The following is a 21,062-nucleotide window of genomic DNA, read 5'->3' as shown; positions in this document are numbered from 1 at the left end:
AGATGAGATGATTGCTGATCTTTGTGGCCAGGAATGTGGCCAGGAACATGACCGAAAAAAGCAAATTCACACACAAAAAAATAGAGATGGATAAATGCGTAATGGCAAGCTGTCCCAGTGAGAGGTCATTATAAGGACAGAGAGAGAGAGAGAGGGAGGGAGAGAGAGAGACGGTAAAAGAAAGAGAATGAGATCCAGGTGGTTTCAAAGTGGGACACTGAGGTGTTTTTTGTGCATCTCACCTTCTTCCAAATTGCAGAATAACAAATCTCTTGTTTTATACATGCAAATAAAGCCTATTGTGAATACAACACAACAGGACAAACTTAGTATCCAAACCTCTGATGTTAGACAATCAAAAATACTTTTTTTGTCAGTACCTGCCTGTTTTTGAGTGGTAAAAATGAGCCAAAGACAAGCCCTCCAGCTCTGATGCAACATCTGCCTATGAGTTCCAGGATGTCTTACATTGCCCAAGGCAAGAGGAGAGCACACTTTCAAAACATTCAGCTTTAGGACAGGAGCATGCAGAGAAATTCAGACCCACCATGAGATAAAGAAACTACACACACACACACACACACACACACACACACGCACACGCTCGCATGCTTGACAAACTCATTAACAATCAGACAAGTATAATCACATGTTGATTATAGGTGTTTAGACTCAGTTTGAGACATTTGTTGTTATTAAGTTGTGATAATCCATCAGTGTTTTGCATATAGTCTCATTATGTTTTTTCTATGGGAGTTCATGATTGTCAATAAACACAAAAGCACATGCTTGTGTTGTCCAGATGACAAGTTGAAATGAAAGTGATCTCTTTCCATTAAGATGGGCTCAGACTACAGGAGTTTATAAATCTTAAACGTTTGAAATTGGAATCTCGTTGCATCACGCCCGTACGGAGAATCTTCAGATATTTTCTTCTTTCAAATCTCAAACTTGCACACACTAAGATTTTAAAATCTTGGTGCATCACACACTACAAGATATTCTTAAAGTCCCCCTGTGGTGAAAATCAAGATTTGTATGTCTATGTGGTGTTTTTAATATGATTTAAGACAAACCATGAGCAAATTCAAGTCAACACCATTGCTGAGTATTTTCTCTTTAAAGGAACACGCTGACTTTTTGGGGCTTATTCACCGTATCCCCCAGAGTTGTTATCTCCGTGCGTGCCGTAACTCTGTCTGACGCACCCACCGCTATAGCCTAGCTTAGCACAAAGACTGGAATCAAACGGCTCCAGCTAGCATACTGCTCCCAATAATTGACAAAATAACGGCAACATTTTCCTATTTACAGGTGTACAAATAACAAGGTCACATGAGACACAGCCATCTTCTAACCGTATACATACGGGAACTATATTCTCAGAAGACGAAACACTGCTACTTGGGCGGGGTGATTAGCGCAACACTCTGAGCGAACTCTCTGCTCCGCACCATGGGGCTTCTCAGGTGCTGCGAGCAAATCACTACGCAGAAGTAGCAGTGCCTCTTCAGTGCTTATACGGTGAATAAGCTAAAGTCCCAAAAAGTCGGCGTATTCCTTTAAAACTGCGGTGAAAAACACGGTTTATCGCTGGTGTTTCTGACGTCACAAACTACCTTGTATCCAATCACGTCAACATTTGATCATCAACAAGTGGATCTCTGAGCTGGTGTGAGTCAGTGGAGGCGGTGCTAATTTGCATATTCATAGAACCTTGTATGGTAAATGAGGCAAGGGTGTACAAAGCTGAATTTTCAGCAACCACTCTTAACCAAGACTTAATATCTCTTCAGAGTTACATTCAAGCTATTTTAAGGCATGAATAAGTTTTTTTCTTGCAGATCGGGATGTTTAAGACTTGATCTGTAAACACCTCACATTACCAGATAATCTGGGCTGAACAAAATGTCAATCAGCAGAGCTGTTTTCAACATTGATAAAAATGCTAAATGTCATCTGAGCACCAAATCAGCATACAATAATTATTTCGGAAGGATCATGTGACTCTGAAGACTGAAATAGTGGTTGCTGATAATTCAGCTTTGTCATCACAGGAATGAATTTGATTTTTAAAATATATTAAAATAGAAAACAGTCTTACCAACCCCAAACTTTTGAATGGTAGTGTAATTATAAAAATCGAAAATGCTAAATACTATAAACAATGTACTTTGTTTTAGACAAAACAACCTCCAGCATCATTTTCTGTTGTTGTATTATAATTCATAAAGCGCATACTAAGGCAAGCAGATGCGGTGCTAAACACAGCGTGATGTGTGAGTCAGGATGGCAGAGAGACAGAGAGGTTTTAACCTCAGCAGGGGATCAATCAAGCGATCATTAAGTGTGATGTTGTGCATTGATTAACCCCAGCATGAGGTCGAGAGAGCGATGGAACAGATTCCATATAACCTTCAGCTTTAAACGTATATACACAGGTGGAAAATGAAGCAGGTCAATGTTAGCTAACCTGAAGCAATGCAAACACGCATATACAGATTCTCAGCCACATACATACTTTACAGATGGTGTGTGTGATGGACAGACATGATTGACAGCAAGCCCACTCAAGCAGAATGAGGCCATGCAGAAGGCTTGTGCTGCAGTTGTGCGCTGAAATTGATTACTGGTTTGCTTTAAAGAATTGGCTTTAAAAAAAAAAGATCTAATGAATTGTACAAAGAAAGGAAATGTGTGTGAGTACACTTTCCTGAAAAAGTTGATTCCTCAACTCTGAATAGCTCTAGAGTTGGGGTCAATTCTGAATCGATTCTCGTTGTTGACTGTGTCCGAAATTGCTTAGGGTCAGATGAAGAGTGCACAGGTTAGATGAAGATTATAGCAGAATAGCACGTGTAACTTGTTTGCTCATTCTCTAGCTAACATGACAGTTGAGTGCATATCAGCAATAAGTGAACAAAACGAAGCAAAGAATTCGGACGCTGACGTATTACCATGCATCAGAGAGCATGAGACGTCGCAGAGGCAACTTTGTCATGTGCGTTTATCAGACTACGGCGGTTTCTTCTGTAGAAGGTATTGTCGGCAACTAGGTAACAACGTTGATAGCTACTCATCATTTCAATGTATGTCAACGCTACTTTGGACAGTCCCACCGGTACGTTCACACGGGGCGTGAGCGTCAACGCTTGACGGAAGGCGTGGCTGAAGTTTGGCACGACGCCATGGTCATAGCAGCGTCAGCCAATGAAATTAGACAGGAATGACAGGATGAACGTGATGAACGTGATTGGCTGCCGGCTGGCTACTGTATTTGCATAGAGCAATCCTGATTGGCTGACGCTTCCGCCTGCGGCGATTCAATGGCGTTGCTCGCGGCAGAAGTTGAAAAATTCTCAACTTCTGCCGCGAGCAACGCCAGTGAAGCGCCGCCGCCGGATCCACAATTCATTTCGGCAACGCTTGACGTCACCCATTCAAAGTCAATGGGAAGCGTTGACGCTGACGCCCCGTGTGAACGTACCGTAAAAGTGTAATTTAAGGCTTTGTTGTCATGATTTTATCGACTCCTACGGTGCGTTTTAAGCCTAATCATGTTCATTAATTAAAATAGTCTTTAGACATTTCCTCGCACGTTTCTCCCGTGAGTCTCAAATCAAGTTAATGTACAAACCCGACTCTGCTTACACAAAACTACTGCATAGCCGTGAACATTCACAAATCTAAACTTTAATTGCACATCCACATTCATTTTCATCATGGTAAATTGGGTCTGTACCTTAGTGTGCATCCAATTGCGCTGTGAATGGTGATGAATGCTTTTGTTTGGGTGCCTTCTGGCATCCCCGTGACTCGTGTACGTTAGCAGGGGAAGGAGAGAAAGGTAGAAGTTGTTTTAGAATCACAGGGCTTAATAACGTGTCTCTCTCCACAAATTTGTGGGCAGTCAAGCAGTTGGTGAACATATCTCTGTCTGTTGAGGGTTTCAGAGAACATGGAACGGAACTACCATTTCATTACAGTTGTTCAGATCACTGGAGCAGAAAACCTGAGGCAAGACCGCATGGCTGTGGATATGTGTACATCCCTGCGGTTGTTTGTTTAACTGTTTTAAAAGGATGTGTGGACCAAGGCTATATGAAATCGGCATTTCTTTGTTTCTTCAAACAGTCACAACATTTAATGTAGGCTTTTATTCACATGTAAACACTGATCACTGCACATACTGTATGTTGTTCACATCAAATATGGTAAATGGAAGCTAAGCCATGAACAAACCTTATTTTTTTTCATATGGATTTCTTTTACGATATTTTATGCATCAACGGTTTGGACTTTTAATGGAGGGACAGAAATCACTCAGGTTTCATTAACAATATCTTCATGTCTTTTGAAGATGAACAAAAGTCTAATGGATTTGGGACAGAATGAGAGTGAGTAAATGATTACTGAGAATTTTCATTTTTGGATGAACTCCTGCCCTGCATCATGTCCCCAGAAAAGAAAAGACTAAAATGAACTAATGATGCCTAATGGCAATGTTAGTGCCCTGTGAATCCATGTCTCCTGTGTTCATCTTCACCTGCTTTTATTTAGCCAATTGGATACCACTAGAACACTGTTCCGTCATTAATGTTTAACTACATAGGAACAAATGAGTACCGCAATATTAACATTTATAGGGACTATTAAGAAGAAACTAACAAGAAACTCTGATCAACAAATTACTAAGTAATAGCACAGTAATAGCAGGTAGTTCACTATTAGCTAATCAATTATAAAAAAAAATGTATCATACTGTACCTACCAGAGGACTAAGAACTACTACAGTGTAATAATTCATGCTAATAATTCATAATGTAAAATTAATTCTAAAGTGAAGATTATAGTAACCCTCTAATGACTCAAGTATTACCACATTCTTCAGGAGGAATTATTAATTATTTGGAACAGCATTCTAAACAGCATGATAACTCATTGTAATCAACATTGTAAAGGTTTTGAGTTTTTTCTAAGGTTTTGGAATGTAGCTAATTCCTTTTGAAGGATTTGGTATCACTTCAGTCATCACTAGTGGGTTACCATGATCAACACTTTTAAATTATTTATACTTTATGCATTATTCACATTTAATTATGAACTTGTTCTTAGAAGTATTTCAGGAGGAATGAAAAGAATTATAGTTTCTGATTAGCTAATATCGTATTCAACTTGTATTACTTACTAATTTATGAATCAGAGTTTTTTGTTAGTTAATTAGAATGTTAATATTGTGTTACTAATTTGTTTCTGTAGTTATTCATTGATAGGAAACTTATTAAATAAAAATGATCTACAGTGGATAACAGTAATGGATAATACAGCAAATGGTACCAAAGATAAGATTATGGTTATGTTGATGTTGTGCTTTGGATTTGGATATCTTATCTTATTTGTTTTAATTACGTATGGCTGACAAATACTGTATGCATAACATTAAGTTTATTATAGCCTAGTGGATGAAATGGATGGAACATGCAATTCGATTACATAAATCTTAACTTTAGACCTACATATTTGTGTTGTCAGGACTCAAAAAACAAGGCAGATAGGCTTTGGAAGCTGAGGGATTGTTGTGCAGTTTGAGGTGTGTAGTGACACGTTTGTGTTGTGATATGTAGTAGTTATCGTCCACAGCACCTTTACAAACACCCGAAAGGAAAATCGCTCAGTAACAATAACAAGCGTTGCCACAGGCACAATTAAAGACTACACGTAAGTCTGCTGTCAGAAAGAATTAATGTAAGAACATACACACACACACCCTGTCACGCTTTTTTTCTTAATCTTCTCTCTCTAGTTTTATTTCTCTCTTTTCTTTGAACATGAACTTTTGGAATACATTCACATGTTACCTCTATCCACTTAGCAGATTACTCATGAAAAATGCATCTCACATTCATCTGTGCATAACTAAGAGAGAGAGAGAGAGAGAGAGAGAGAGAGAGAGAGAGAGAGAGAGAGAGAGAGAGAGAGAGAGAGAGAGAGAGAGAGAGAGAGAGAGAGAGAGAGAGAGAGAGAGAGAGAGAGAGAGAGAGAGAGAGAGAGAGAGAGAGAGAGAGAGCATTTATACGTTTTTTTTTGTTTTGTTTTTGTACAGAGGCTCTTTTCCTGACCTTTAGAAAAAACCTTAGGTTAAGATTCTCTTTCCTGTCCTTTAAATAACCCTGAAGAAGAACTGTTTATAATGAAAATCAGCTGCAGTTTGACTGAAACATGTTTCAGGGAAATGGGAGATGACAGCTACATATCAAAACTGATGGACAGATCAAAATGATAAAATATATAACTTTAGATACACATCACATACTCAACTCTGTATTTTGGACCGCAGAATAATCATGTAATATTTCCTTGTTTGAAAAAAGGCTGATACAAGGGTACAAGATTAATGTAGCTTTAGGTTCCCAGCGAACAGGGAGCATTCTCAGAACTTTAGCTAACGTTGTGGCAAGGTTCTCTCAAAGTTATCAACATTCTTCCAGTAACGTTAATAAAATATTTGTTTAATAAAACAAGTTATCTGGTGTTAAATAATGTTCTCAGAACATTATTTATCATTAAAGCTGCAGTCCAGAGTTTTTCGTTTTTGTCGCCATCTCTGGTCGAAATTTGCAATTGCAGTTATTCGCGGAATTATCAACTTTACGTGAGTGGTGTCTCGACACGGCACAGTGCGGATGAATCCAATGTTTTGAGGAGAATGTGCGGCTGTCAATCACCGCGCCGGTGTGGATACTGGCATTCGGAATCACAGATTCTACTTTTTGGAATTATGACCAACATAAGAGTTTTCACCGGAAAATGTCATCTGAACAAGTAACATCCACTTTTGTTCAGACCAACTAAGGGGAAAAAAGCATTGCAGTAAATCACACTGATCAAATCTAACGATTGCGTATCATATCACGTACGTCAAACCGTGCAAATTATACTTTGTTCTCAAATTGATAAGGTTAACAACATCAGCATTGCGTGACTACATTCAATGCTCTTCCAATATGTATCCTTGTTTTCGCATGGGCCCGGTTGCAGTCTCTTTTTTTCTGTAGCCACTCCGAGTCCGAACAAAGTCTTTTGCATTTTACAACGGGTGAATCTCCGGTTGTCACTGGTGGTTATCGTTTGAACCTTTCTGGATCCGCCATCAATTTGATAAGTTTAATTATATCAAGTGCTGTGAGAAAAGGCTATAAATCTCAACCTCCAACATCCTCACACGCAATATAGCCTACTAGCCGAGACACCTTCTTTATGTGTACAGATGTGACGTAATGACGCAAAGACATGCTCGAATTTCCCGCGGAAATCCACCAATACCATTGGAATTAAAAACATTATTACAGGCTTACCGCTTTGAATCGAGCTAAAGGCAAGCAGATCGTTTTGAACACTGGCTGGTGATGTACTTACTAAAACATTTATTTTGGATAATGTTTAACCCCAAAAAGTTACGGACTGGACTTTTGTTTTGTTTTATGTTACATGTTTCAGAGAGTTCAGGGAATGTTCAAAAGTAACGTTTCCCATTATGTTTAAAATGAATTAAATGTTCCCTTAACGTTCACCAAGAAGTCTTTAAAAAAAAAAAAAAAACTGGACATTTGGGAAACTAAATGTTACTAAACTAACTAAACTAAATGTTTTTCTGTTGGCAAAACATTCTTAAATAATTTTTTTCTTAGCTGGGTCAATATTCTGTCTTCTGGAACTAGGCTTTAATCCCCACTTTCTTACTCTGAGTACAACAGATGGCCATAATTATTCGCCTAGATACATGCAGGTCACACACAAACATATGTGAGGTCACATGCAGGTCACACACAAACATATGTTACTCATACACAGAGGTCACTGACATACACAAACACGGGTCACCCACAAGAGACAATTAGCTATATACAGAGAGCAGAAGTATAAATACTTTTTTGTACACATTTCACATGTACTGACCAAGGAAGTCTGTAATGCCTGAAGAAAGCTTTACATTAACATTCCCATTCATCTTAAAGGCAGTTGCCCAGCAAATCGCGACGGCCCTCAGAGATATGTGACCTGGATTCTGCCATCTTGGCACCTGGGCACTTAGTTCCTGGTAACATTTGTCATGTGGCTGATTACTCGTTAAAGTCAGTGGGTAGACAAAATGTTTTTTTTATTGTTTTTTATCATTTCCAATGTTCCCTGCGTGTCCTTAATTAGTCTTAAAATGTCACCTGTCACACATTAAAGGTCATAAAAAGTTGTAATATCTTAAATGGTATAACAACAAGGGCCAGATATACTAAAAGCTTGCGCAAGCGCAAACCCTCTTTTGGCATAAAAAACTATTGTCTGGATTTACTAAAGAGACGCAGTGAAAAATTAGCGCTGTACTTTTTATTTTCAGGTGTATTTAAAAAAAAAGTCGTATTTCTGTTACCTTGAGCACAGCATTTTTTTAATCTTGCAATAGAACTGACCAATGGAAATGTAACACGTTCTGTGTGAACATCCCATCCCCTGACGCTATATCTACAATAGATACAGTATGCAGAATCTACAAAGGATAAAGATGCGCGGTGGGTCTCCACACACTTGAGTCTGCCGACAACAGAACAAATGGAAGAGTGAAAGAACGTTCACTTTAAACGCATCCAGTTTAAACAGCTCAGACTTCAGAAGGATCCCAGCATCCGAAACAAGTTAATGGTTTATTTTAATGGTGTTCCGGATCACGTTGGGTGATTATGTTTGTTTGGAGCATTTTGTTTTGTAAATGAGGCACAGACTAATGAGTTTGCAAAGAAAGATTTGAAGCAGCCAACTGTACTACAAAACAAACTCATATAAATGCTATCCTCTTTCTCTCGGTGTTTAACACAATGTTGACCTAATCACAAACTGCAAGTAAATTATTTCATAATGCTTTGTCTGCAAATTATGGTTTTATAGGATGATGTTTTCAAAACACTTACTCACATGCAATAGAGAGTGGGCGTTGGTGTTTCCTAAACAAAGACATTAGCCAATCATAGCAGTGGCCGTTTACTGACGAGCTTTAAAGAAGCCGCCCCTAAAAAATTAATAATTTCAGAAGGAGGGTCTGAACGAAGGTTTAAAAAAAAAAAATTTCCACATATGTATAGTATTTTTTTGTGTGCAAAAAAACTTTATTGACGTTATAAGTGAGCTTCAAGGAACATATTAAAATAATAATAAAACAATACATGTCATGACCCCTTTAAATTTGGAGATGGAAAAAAACAAGAATATCTTCCTAATGTGATTATTAAAGGGGTGGTATAATGCCCTTTTCACAAGATGTAAAATAAATCTCTGATGTCCCCAGAGGGTGTATGTGAAGTTTTAGCTCAAAATACCCCACAGATATTTGTATATAACATGTTAAAGATGTCACTTTTTGAGGATGAGCAAAAACACCTCGTTTTGTGTCTGTCCCTTTAAATGCAAATGAGCTGCTGCTCCCGGCAAAGGGGGCGGAGCTTCAAGAGCTCCTGTCCTTTTATCTCACACAGACATGCACTGAAATTTCAAAAACTTTTAGCCTTTTATGTTCAAACCAGAGTCAGAAAGATGGAGAGACAACATTTAGAGCAACAGGACATTTCTCATCTATCTATCTATCTATCTATCTATCTATCTATCTATCTATCTGTCTGTCTGTCTGTCTGTCTGTCTGTCTGTCTGTCTGTCTGTCTGTCTGTCTGTCTGTCTGTCTGTCTGTCTGTCTATCTATCTATCTATCTATCTATCTATCTATCTATCTATCTATCTATCTATCTATCTGTCTGTCAATCTGTCTTGCTCTTACTGGTCTGTTAGTCCAGTTCTCTACACAATGTTTGTGTACATTTACATAATAGTGTCTGCTCTATCCACAACATCTGTTCTAGGAATATTCTCTGGTCATATCAGACTTTTCCACCTCCATGTCCGTTATCAGGATGATTTGTGGGAAGGCTTCTGATTTGTTTTTCTGATTGAGGTTTCATGCATTGAAAAAAACAAAAACAAACAAAAAAACAATAACCAGCATGGAAAAATTGCTGCAATACTAGGTAGATATAAGATAATTGATGTCTTACGTGTTTGTTTATTTGAAAATCTGAGCTTGAGTGACAATTTTGGACAACGTTAAAGCTATTTCAAGAAACTAAAGTGGTCTTTTGAAGAAGGGAGGGTGTTCTCTTACATTTACATTCAAAGCATTTAGCAGATGCTGTTCTCCAGGGCAACTTACAATATTGCTTTTACATCGCATACAAGACCATGCATGGAATTTGGAATGCTATCTGTTGGAAAAGAAGTGCTTCCTATACAAATATAAAATAAAATAAAATAAAATAAAATGAAATGAAATGAAATAAAATAAAATAAAATAAAATAAAATAAAATAAAATAAAATAAAATAAAATCCAAGATAAAAGTTGAGTTGCAGGTCTGCATGGATTGGATAAACGAAGGAGCTTGACCTTTGACTGCCTTTATGCTAGGTTGTGTACCGCCTTGTTTTGAACTTGATTCTAGCAGTTATAGGGAGCCAGTGAAGGAGCGGTGTGATGTGGGAGTACTTGGAAGTTCACAATTTATTTTTGTCATCAAGAGAGAGAGAGGAAGGCGTGGGTGGAGGGTTGAGTAAAAGGTGCTGGAGAGTTTCCTTGGGGCAGCAGCATCAAGCTTTGCTTCATAGCTCTTCTGCAAGTTCAGAATATGAGGCGCAGTAATCTGGAGTTCCCTAATGTGCTATCTGAGCCCTGATGGTTATCCGGTTTCATTTGAAATCCCATCCTTTTCTATATATTTGGCCTTCCGTTCACACTGAGAAGGCTTTTTTGTGTTTTGAAGATGGATTCCCAAGTGAATACATTTGAAAACACAGTTTTTGCATTGTAGTGTGGACTGTGAAAACAGCATGTTTGGTCATGACACATATTGTACTCACAGATATGTATGTATGTATGTTTATACCGTGTGCCTGCTGTGTGCTATTCACTTTATCACAGTGTTGCTGAAGTAACTTTGTAAAATCTTCATATTACATTATGCAAAGATTAAAGAAAAAGTACTTGCAATTGCTGTCCTGCGGCAAAACATGAGGGAAATTGTGTTTTAGACCATATTTAGAATGGTGATTGTGTGCAAACTTAAGTGGTAAAATATTTTGCTAATGAAATGATTGTGCTAAAAAAGAATAGCTGGTCTCGTCTCAGTGAGCTTTTATTACTTTACACATGCGCAGTCATTTTAATTTAGCGGGGTTTTTTTACATTTCAGTGTAAATGAGACACTTTGTGTGGCTGGAGAGGGCTTTGAAATAAAAATGCTGTTTATCGGGATTAATGTAAACATACTGTATCCCCTGTTAGCCATTATGATGGAGATGTGGACCAGGCTTGGTGGAAACAGGACAGAGAGTAAAAACAAGAGAAAAATGCAACAGTTGATGCAGCTGCTTCGATAATGGATACATCTGAGGTGCTGGTATGGTTAGGAAATCTGAAGAAGATTTTAGTAGCACCTTCGAATGAAGATCTTGGTGGGTGTAAAGAGGGCTAGGCCGAAGAGTGCAAGTGTTGGAATGAAATATCAGTAGTGCAAACATCATGTTTGTGAATTGTGGTCTACAGGTTTATACACGGTATGGGAAATGTTACACGTTTAATGGAAACAAGACGTCAGCCAAGCGGGTGAGGCAAGGGGGCACTGGAAACGGCCTGGAGGTGATGCTGGATATTCAACAGGACGAGTATCTGCCCATCTGGAGAGAAACCAGTGAGTGATAAACGCTTTGCGTCTCAGTTATTTGAGTGTAAATGACCTTAAATGACTTCAGTATTTATGTTACTGTAATTTATGTTTAGTATGATGCATTATTATTCTTCATACAGTTTGGGGTTGATTGTTGACGCTTTTCTATTTGAATCTTAAAATGTGATTTATTCTTGTGATGACAACGCTGAATGTTCAACACTCCAAACGTGATCCTTCAGAAATAATTTTAATATGCTGATTTGATACTCAAGAAACTTTTCTTATTACCCACAGTTGAAAACAGTTGTTTCATTATTCTTGAATGAATAGAAAGATCTTAAGAACAGTAATTTTTTGTAACATTATAAATGCTTTTACGGTCACATCAATTTAACCCTTAAATGCATGAATACTTTGCCAATCATTATTACATATTTGGGTCTTTAGCGACCCTTATCTGTATCTAACACGAATGGATCTCTGCCTGTCGCGATAATATAAAACTCTCCTGATATTGGAGTAACAATCACAGAAGAATACAATGAAGCATGTTTTGGAGCTTGGAAGGGATCAGTTTGAGCAGATGTTTTATACCATCATCACTGTCTTCATCAGAGCTCATTTCCCAGTACATTCAGCATCTGGCTCATATTCGTGATCTCAAACATGTTCTCAAAACGATCATTTTCAACATCTTCGAAATCAATATTTTGATCGATGCCAGGTTCTTCATCAGATCCACGATTAAGTGACAGTGACACTGAAATTTGATTGTGTTCAGTACTTGCTCTGCAGTAAATCGCTCTGAGCCATTTCTTTTGTGTTCTGCTTGCGGTAACTATGAGTGAAATAGGGGTGCACCGAAAATTTCGGCCGAAAATGGCATTATCGGTTTCGGGCCGAAATAAAAAAGCCAACCGAAAATGTCAACCGAAAATGAATGTCAACCGCGCCCCTCCCATCCGCGCGAAAGCGCTTGGGTTTCACTCATGAAGGGCATGTAATATAAAATATATAGGCTATAATATAAAAAATATTTTAGGTTTTGTTATGTAACTGTTAGTGGTAATAAAAGTTTGATGATTATTCTATTGGTTTGTGATTTTTCATTTCAGATCCATTAAAAATTAAGCAATATAAATATATATATATTAAAGTTTTTAAAAGAAGCTTCAGTTTAGGTTTTCGGCCAAGTGCATCCTAAATTTTCGGTATCGGTTTCGGTTTTCGACCAATTAAGTGCATCCTAAATTTTCGGTATCGGTTTCGGCCCAGAATTTTCATTTCGGTGCATCACTAGAAACGTCACTTCATCATTGTGTATCAGAGGAATAAAGGTGAATTGCAATTATTAAATTCTTGTTGTGCAGAATAAAATATACTTACACAGTTTCACACCTTGGGTCGTTAGCGACTGTTTACATTTTTACAAAAAATGTATTGTAAAATTCTTGTTATATTGTTTATAATGAATTAAAATACTAAGAAGGTTGATGTCTATCTTTAAAAAATGAATGAGGAGGAGGGTAGTGAATGACTTCCCAGTTCACTAAAGACCCGAGGTATACGTTTAAGGGTTAATGCATCCTTGATGAATAATTTACTTTTAAAAAAATTACTGACCCCAAACTTTTGAACGGTAGTGTTTAAAATTAGAGGTAAAATAATTATGATTATTTGGTGAGTCGTCATGCAGTAAGCGGGATAATGTCCAGCTAGCTGGTCTTCATCGCAATCTAAACCCCAACAGGGTGAACGGGACCCCAAAAGATTGCAGCGGATTTGCATAAATTGACCTTCAAAAAGAACAAAGAAATAGTGTCTGTCAAATATAATTGTTTACCCATACAATCTGTCCATCTTCAGATGAGACGACGCTGGAGGCAGGTATTCGGGTTCAGATTCATAGTCAGAACGAGCCCCCTTACATCCACCAGCTGGGCTTTGGGGTCTCGCCCGGATTCCAGACGTTTGTTTCCTGTCAGGAACAGAGGGTAAGTTTAACTGGAGTAAAAAAAACACACTTCTGTTGCTTGGCAATTTTTTTTATGAAATTGTAATAGGTCTGAATTCAATACCAGGCTGTTCAAAACTCTTGAATTTCAGACATTTTTTAATTAGGAGCTAATTTACAAAAAGTCGCAAAGATTTCAAGGCTGACTGGAATGTTTTCTAACAGAGACTGCATGTGTCAAGTATTTCACAGCTATAGGGTGCACTCAAGCTGACAAAGAAGCAGAGACAGAGACCTTCTCTCGAAATGTCTGCTGTTTTTCTAGCTATCGTACCTGCCACAGCCGTGGGGAAACTGCCGGGCTCCATCTGAGCCTGTGATCCCAGGATACGACACCTACAGCGTCAGTGCTTGCAGACTGCACTGTGAGAGCACGCAGGTGCAGAGAGAGTGCAACTGCAGGATGGTGCATATGCCAGGTGCGTGTTATGAGTGGGAGAGTTGTCATACAATCTGTCTGTATCAGTAAGAACAAATGTGCCGTGATGGTACGTATCTGTATAATTCTTCTTAATGCTGCTGACAGATTGGCAGCTGCATCCCAAAATTCCTGGTTTCACTGTCAAAACAGTGGCTTTCTTGGAAATGAACGTTCTATAAAGCAGACTTCTGTAAATAATAAACAAGCCCTCTTACTGATATTTTGCTTATGGAAGCTTTCTAATAGATTTCTAATTAAAATATAAAAGGTAATTGCGACTTTTTAATCTCACAATTCGTACTTTTTTTTCTCAAAATTGCGAGTTTGTATCTCAAAATTCTGACTTGATAACGCGCAATTGTGAGTTTATATCTTAGCTACAATTAGGCCTTTTTTTCCCTCAGAATTGCATATCTGGAAAATATGCAGTTTTCCCTTTCGGACTTGTCTCTCAGCCGCCTGCTCATAGAGATCGTTCTCGTTTACTAACGTAACCTCGGTTCTCTCTAGAAGAGGGAACGAGTACTGCGTCGAAAGACGCTACGGGAAAGATTTATTTTCCGAGATTGAAGCCTAAAAATTAATCCTTAATTTTGTAAAATTTGTAAAACGCTTTTCTGTAGCATACAACCTTAGGCGGAGCAATTCACGCGCCTATTGGCTGCTCCGCCAGAAAAGCACAGCCTATGCGAGGCCAGTGACGCTTGACCAATGAGCCGAAACGGGCGTGGTCTTGGCCTATAAATACGAGCATAGCTGTCTTCCACTCTGATTTTCGCCACTGAAGCGACGCAGCGTGGGCACGCACGGCCTGAGACGCAGTACTCGTTCCCTCTTCTAGAGAGAACCGAGGTTACGTTAGTAACCGAGTACGTTCTCTTACGTAGAGTTCTCTCGTACTGCGTCGAAAGACGCTACGGGAACCCGTGTAACACGCCGTGCGTGCTCTTGGACCGACACAGACACCCAAGGGCACGCGCGCCCTGGCATACAAGCGCCTACACCAAGAATGTATAGGGAGAGCGGCTAGAATTAGCATCATCCCTTCATAATAGTGCCCCTGAGGGCATAATAACATATATATGTAAATAAATAGATATATATGAGGGGTCATAGCATGCTCATGGGACACATTGTCAGTGAGTGATGCTTAAAACATTGGAATGACCTGGGCCGCAGCGCGGGGCAGGAACACCATACATAGTCTTCTAGACCGAGAGCAGTTTAGCCTGCAACGCAGGAACCTTAGAACCTTATAAATGTAGACGGGGAGGCCCAGCCTGCCGCCATACAGATATCTTGTAACGAGATCCCGCTATACCAAGCCCACGAAGAGGCCATGCCTCTCGTAGAATGTGCTCTGATGCCCAGAGGGCATTCCAAACCTCTAGATGCGTAGGCCAACGCAATGGCGTCCACCACCCACCGAGACAGACTCTGTTTCGTCGCGGCTCGCCCCTTAAAGCGCCCACTGAACGAAACGAAGAGCTGCTCCGTCTGTCGAAAAACAGTGGAGCGGGACACGTAAGCTCTTAATGCCCTGACCGGGCAAAGGGAGCTATTTCCGTCCTCAGACGCCGGCAGAGCCGACAGGGAGATGACCTGAGCCCTGAACGGTGTGTTGAGGGACTTAGGTACGTACCCATGCTTCGGTTTCAACACGACTACAGAGTCGTTAGGCCCGAACTCCATACAAGACGCTCTGACTGAGAGTGCTTGCAAATCCCCCACACGCTTCACTGAAGCAAGAGCCAAAAGAAAACACGATCTTGAAAGACAGGTGTTTCATGTCAACTGAGTGAATAGGCTCGAAAGGGGCCCCTTTCATAGCGTTCAACACCGTAGAAAGGTCCCAAACGGGGACTGAAGGAGGCCTCGGAGGATTTAACCTCCTGGCTCCTCTAAGGAAACGGACCACCAGGTCGTTTCTGCCCAGGGAACGGCCAAGCACTGGATTAACGAACGCTGATATGGCTGCCACATAGACTTTGAGCGTGGATGGGGTTCTACCCTTATCCAATAGCTCCTGCAGGAAGGAGAGAATCTCTGTTTCCCCGCACTGAAGGGGTGACAGACCTTGGTCTGAACACCAACCAGAAAACACAGACCATTTGGAAGCGTAGAGCCGTCTAGTAGACGGAGCTCTAGCCTGCTCGATCGTGTCTAACACTCCCCTTGGGAGGTTAGCGGGTACCCGTTTATGGCCCACACATGTAGGGACCAGAGATCCGGGCGAGGATGCAAAATCGAGCCCTTGGCCTGCGAGAGGAGGTCCCTCCTCACTGGAATCGGCCACGGGGCAGTGCTCTTCAGCCGCATCAAAACTGGGAACCAAGGTTGATTCGTCCAGTATGGAGCAACAAGTAGCACTGAGCATCCACTTTCCCTGATTCGCTCCAGCACCTGAGGCAGGAGTGAGACAGGAGGAAAAGCATAGAGCGGACGGCGGGGCCAGACACTGGCCAGCGCGTTCACGCTCTTTGAAAAGAATTCCGGGCAGTGAGCGTTTTCCTGGTCTATTTCCGCTCTGCCGAACGTTCTCCACAACAGGCGCACTGTCTGTGTGTGTAGCGACCACTCTCCTGTCGGAACGTTGTTCCGTGAGAGTCTGTCTGGGCCTACGTTCAGGTGACCTGGCACATGCATTGCTCTCAGCGAGCGCAGGTTGTGCTGGGCCTATACCAGGATGCGTTCCATCAGCCTGAAGAGGTTTCGGGATTTCACGCCACCCTGGCGGTTTATATAGGCTACTACCGACATGTTGTCCGAACGGACCAGGACGTGGTGCCCTTTTATCCGAGGACGAAAGCGCCTCAGCGCAAAGTCCACCGCCATCATTTCCAGGCAGTTTATGTGCGGTAGTCTGACTCGTTCTGCCCACTGGCCAAAGAACGGTCTGCCCTCGAGCAGCGCTCCCCAGCCTGAGGTGGACACGTCCGTGGACACCACCTTCAGGCTCGAGGAAGTCCCCAGGCTACACCTGACCGGTACCAGTCTGACGCTCTCCATGGTGTCAGGGCTGAAATGCATTCCTGATTGACCTTGAGGCGATAACGACAGTGAACCCATGCTCGGCGCGGTACACGCGCTCCCAGCCAGAACTGCAGTGGGCGCATGCGCAGCAGGCCCAACTGTGGTACTGCCGAGGCTGAGGCCATGAGGCCTAGCATTTTTTGAAATCTCTTGAGCGGCACTATATGACCGCTGCGGAAGGATTTCGCCATTTGCAGGGTGTTTCGCCTGCGCTGTGATGACAGCCGTGCTGTCATAGACAGTGAGTTCAGATCCAGTCCTAAAAAGGAGACCCTTTGACTGGGAAACAGTGAACTTTTCTCCCAATTGACTCTCAGACCTAAGCACTCGAGGTGATTGAGTATTAGGGTCTTGTGGCGAGTGAGTTCTGAAGGTGATTGAGCTAGAATCAGCCAATCGTCCAAATAATTCAGAATTCGAACGCCTCAGAGTCTCAGGGGTGCCAGCGCCGCGTCCATGCACACTGTAAATGTACGAGGTGCTAGGGACAGGCCGAATGGCAGGACTGTGTACTGATATGCCCGGCCCTCGAAGGCGAATCTCAAAAATCGCCTGTGACGTGACGCAATTTGTATGTGAAAATACGCGTCTTTCAGATCTATTGCCATAAACCAGTCTGCTCGGCGAATCTGCGCGAGGATAGCGTATGATGCGGGGGCGCGCTTAATCGAGCGGGCAGCCCGCGCGCGCTCAGCTCTCTCAGCTGAGAGAGAGAGCGCGCGGTGCGAGCCCCGTACGGCTCGGCATGTTTGAGAATAAATGTGGATGCGTGAACACGGGTACATTTATAGCACTGGGAGTACTGTCTATTAGAACTGACTGACCGTGCATCGGTTTCGTTTCATAGAAACCGTGTGACATGTAGCTTGTAGTGATTGTGGGTACTTGAAAGCGGGCACGCTCACTACATATGATGCACAATCGACATGAGTCGATTTTATGTGTGCAAGCCCTGTATTGTGTGGGGCTGTGCTTGTGTGTACGAATGGGCACTGGGTCGTGGGCATACAGTTACACACATTACACCATCGATCGTGGCCGGGACACCGTGTAGCACTGAGAGTACTGTCTATCAGAACTGACTGACCGTGCATTCGTTTCGTTTTTACAGAAACCACGGGACATGCAGTGTGTAGTGATTGTGGGCACTGAAAAGCGTTCACTAACTTACATGTGATGCACAATCGACATGAGTCGATTTTATGTGTGCAAGCCCTGTATTGTGTAGGGCTGTGCTTGTGTGTACGAATGGGCACTGGGTCGTGGGCATTACGGATACACACATTACACCATCGGCCGTGGCCGGGACACCAGAAAATACATTTTCAGATTTACCTGGGACGTTGTGAAAACGGCGTTTGTGTGCAGGCTAACGGGCCTTGATGCCGGTTTGGTGACTGCAAAATACACTGGCACGGTCGCGTATGTTGGGGACTGTGCGAGCGAGACATTTTAGTGAAATCCGGCCGCGGCGGGATTTTAACACTGTAGCTTTCCTCGAAGCAGAAGTGCGCATCCTGGCTGAAAACGGGGCTTTCCGGGATACGCGATTTCTTCGTGAATTCAGGAAGAAAAAGGCGCGGGTCGTAAGGACGGTAACGTACGTTCCTCTGCAGAAAAGCAGCCATCCAGCCGGTAAGCGCATCGATGCTGGTCTTTCTTCGTCGACGCTCACAAGCGGCGGGGGAGGGGAGATCCTCGGAGCTCGCCCATCCCTCGCTACCCGAAGTGAGGAGAGAACAGCAGTCGTCCTCCACAGACGCGGCTTCACCTTCCTCGTCCATGACGGACGCGGCGGCCCTTGTCCGTCGGTCAGAGAGTCCAGCGAAGCGGGCGGAGAAGCTGGCAGCAGCAGCGGCGAGCACCTCGTGGTGGAGGGAGGTTCCGGGCTCCGCTGAGCACGGCGCTTTTCACGGCGCGGCACTGCAGCGGGCGGAAAGATGCAGCTTCAGTAAATGAACGCCAGGCGAGTCCGCAGAGTCACCGTAGGCATCAAATCACAGTGATGGCAGCCGCCATCGACGAGAGCTGAAGCTGCGTGATCCTCACCCAGGCAGGAAACACAAGCACGTGGTCCCCGTCGCTGAGTGGGGCTCTACACGAGCCACAGGAGGTGCGAGGCATCTTGAAAAAGACGCTCGGCTCTTTTAGTGGTGGGAAAAAATGTGTGACGCGACGGCGAACACACACACAAAACACACACACATAATGTAAAGGATATTCCACGCCGGAGAAGCGCAGCAGGGAACGCCGGCTGAAGGCGGCGATGAATCAGCGGCTTCAGGTAAGAGGCGCGTCCTGCTGAGGTGCTTGTATCTGACGGCTGTGGCGGCTCGAATCCAGTCCTACGATGCGTGTAGCTTCGTGAAGAATAAGAAAAACAGAGTGGAAGACAGCTATGCTCGTATTTATAGGCCAAGACCCCGCCCGTTTCGGCGGGAGGTGACGCAGAGGTCAAGAGTCACTCATTGGTCAAGAGTCACTGGCCTCGCATAGGCTGTGCTTTTCTGGCGGAGCAGCCAATAGGCGCGCGAATTGCTCCGCCTAAGGTTGTATGCTACAGAAAAGCGTTTTACAAATTTTACAAAATTAAGGATTAATTTTTAGGCTTCAATCTCGGAAAATAAATCTTTCCCGTAGCGTCTTTCGACGCAGTACGACAGAACTCTACGTAAGAGAACGATTTATATTATGAGGCTCGTTTTGAGGAAACTTAGGCGGTAGCTCGTTGTCTACGTTACTATGATTGGAAATGTGTCATTTGTGTTATAACAAAGTTTAGCTCACGGGAAGTTCGAATCTGTGAATATTTTGTCAACTTGACTGAACTCTTTGAGTTAAGTACTGACCGTATTTCTTCATATTTTAGTCCAGGTTCAAAATATTACTCTATGAACTGCTCCATTGTTAACGTACGGAGCTGTATTAAAGGGATACTCCACTTTTTTTGTAAATAGGCTCATTTTACAACTCCCCCAGAGTTAAACAGTTGAGTTTTACCATTTTCGAATCCATTCAGCCGAACTCCGGGTCTGGCGGTAGCGTTACCACTTTTAGCATAGCTTAGCATAGATCATTGATTCTGATGAGTCCAGTAGCATTTCTTTCAAAATGACCAACGAGTTTCAATATTTTTCCTATTTAAAACTTGACTCTTCTGTAGTTAAACCGTGTACTAAGATCGACGGAAAATGAAAAGTTGCGATTTTCCAAGCCTATATGGCTAGGAACTACTCTCATTCCGGCGTAAGAATCAAGGAACTGTGCGGCCGTACCATGGGTGCAGCAGGCGTAATGATATGACGAAGCACTTGCCGTCAACAAACCAACGTGACAACCTGCTTGCACAGGGAGCGTGCCTTGTAAGCATGGAGACATTTGTGAGAGACGATTTAGATGACATTTATACTTTGGTGCTGATCCCGAACCGTATTTATTTGGAAACCTAATTTGCCGCCTAAAAACTACACAAACTTAGTCCCGGTCATGTTGGAAGTTACCGAGCTGGGGACTATTTTCAGGTGCTTCGTCATTCATTACGCCGGCTGCACCCATGGTACGGCCGCACAGTTCCTTGATTCTTACGCCGGAATGAGAGTAGTTCCTAGCCATATAGGCTTGACACCTATTCCAAACATAGTAAAGACAACGAGCTACAACCCAATTTTCAACCCAAATTGTGAAAAAAATTAAATGAATTTGTTTTATTCCTTGGTGGAAACAATCTTTCATTCTGTAGTTGGTTACTTTTTTTTACACATCAAATATCTCTCTACAGGTGATGCTGTTATCTGCACACCGAGTAAATTCAAGTGTGTTGACAAGGCGTTAGGTAAG

The 21,062-nt window shown here is 42.2% G+C and overlaps 1 protein-coding gene and 1 long non-coding RNA gene across 2 annotated transcripts in view; one reads left to right on the top strand and one right to left on the bottom strand.

Annotated features, from left to right (window-relative positions):
• LOC307006549 overlaps positions 1-20,539 on the bottom strand; it is a 55,698-nt gene extending 35,159 nt beyond the window's left edge. The window contains exons 1-2 of the long non-coding RNA XR_013799484.1: positions 20,226-20,539; positions 13,601-13,735 (exon numbers count right to left, since the gene is read on the bottom strand). This is a non-coding gene — a long non-coding RNA (uncharacterized lncRNA). The remainder of the gene's footprint in view (positions 1-13,600; positions 13,736-20,225) is intronic.
• The window catches only part of asic4b (acid-sensing (proton-gated) ion channel family member 4b), a 44,732-nt gene that overhangs the window by 14,211 nt on the left and 9,459 nt on the right, over positions 1-21,062 (top strand). The window contains exons 2-5 of the mRNA XM_079627648.1: positions 11,634-11,778; positions 13,624-13,751; positions 14,037-14,190; positions 21,004-21,057. Coding sequence (XP_079483774.1) covers positions 11,634-11,778; positions 13,624-13,751; positions 14,037-14,190; positions 21,004-21,057 — 481 coding nt within the window. The remainder of the gene's footprint in view (positions 1-11,633; positions 11,779-13,623; positions 13,752-14,036; positions 14,191-21,003; positions 21,058-21,062) is intronic.

This window comes from Phoxinus phoxinus, assembly GCF_949152265.1.
Source record: "Phoxinus phoxinus genome assembly, chromosome: 11".
Classification (NCBI taxonomy): Eukaryota; Metazoa; Chordata; class Actinopteri; order Cypriniformes; family Leuciscidae; genus Phoxinus; species Phoxinus phoxinus.
Note: the sequence above shows the minus strand (reverse complement) of the source record. Positions and strands in the feature narration are given on the sequence as shown.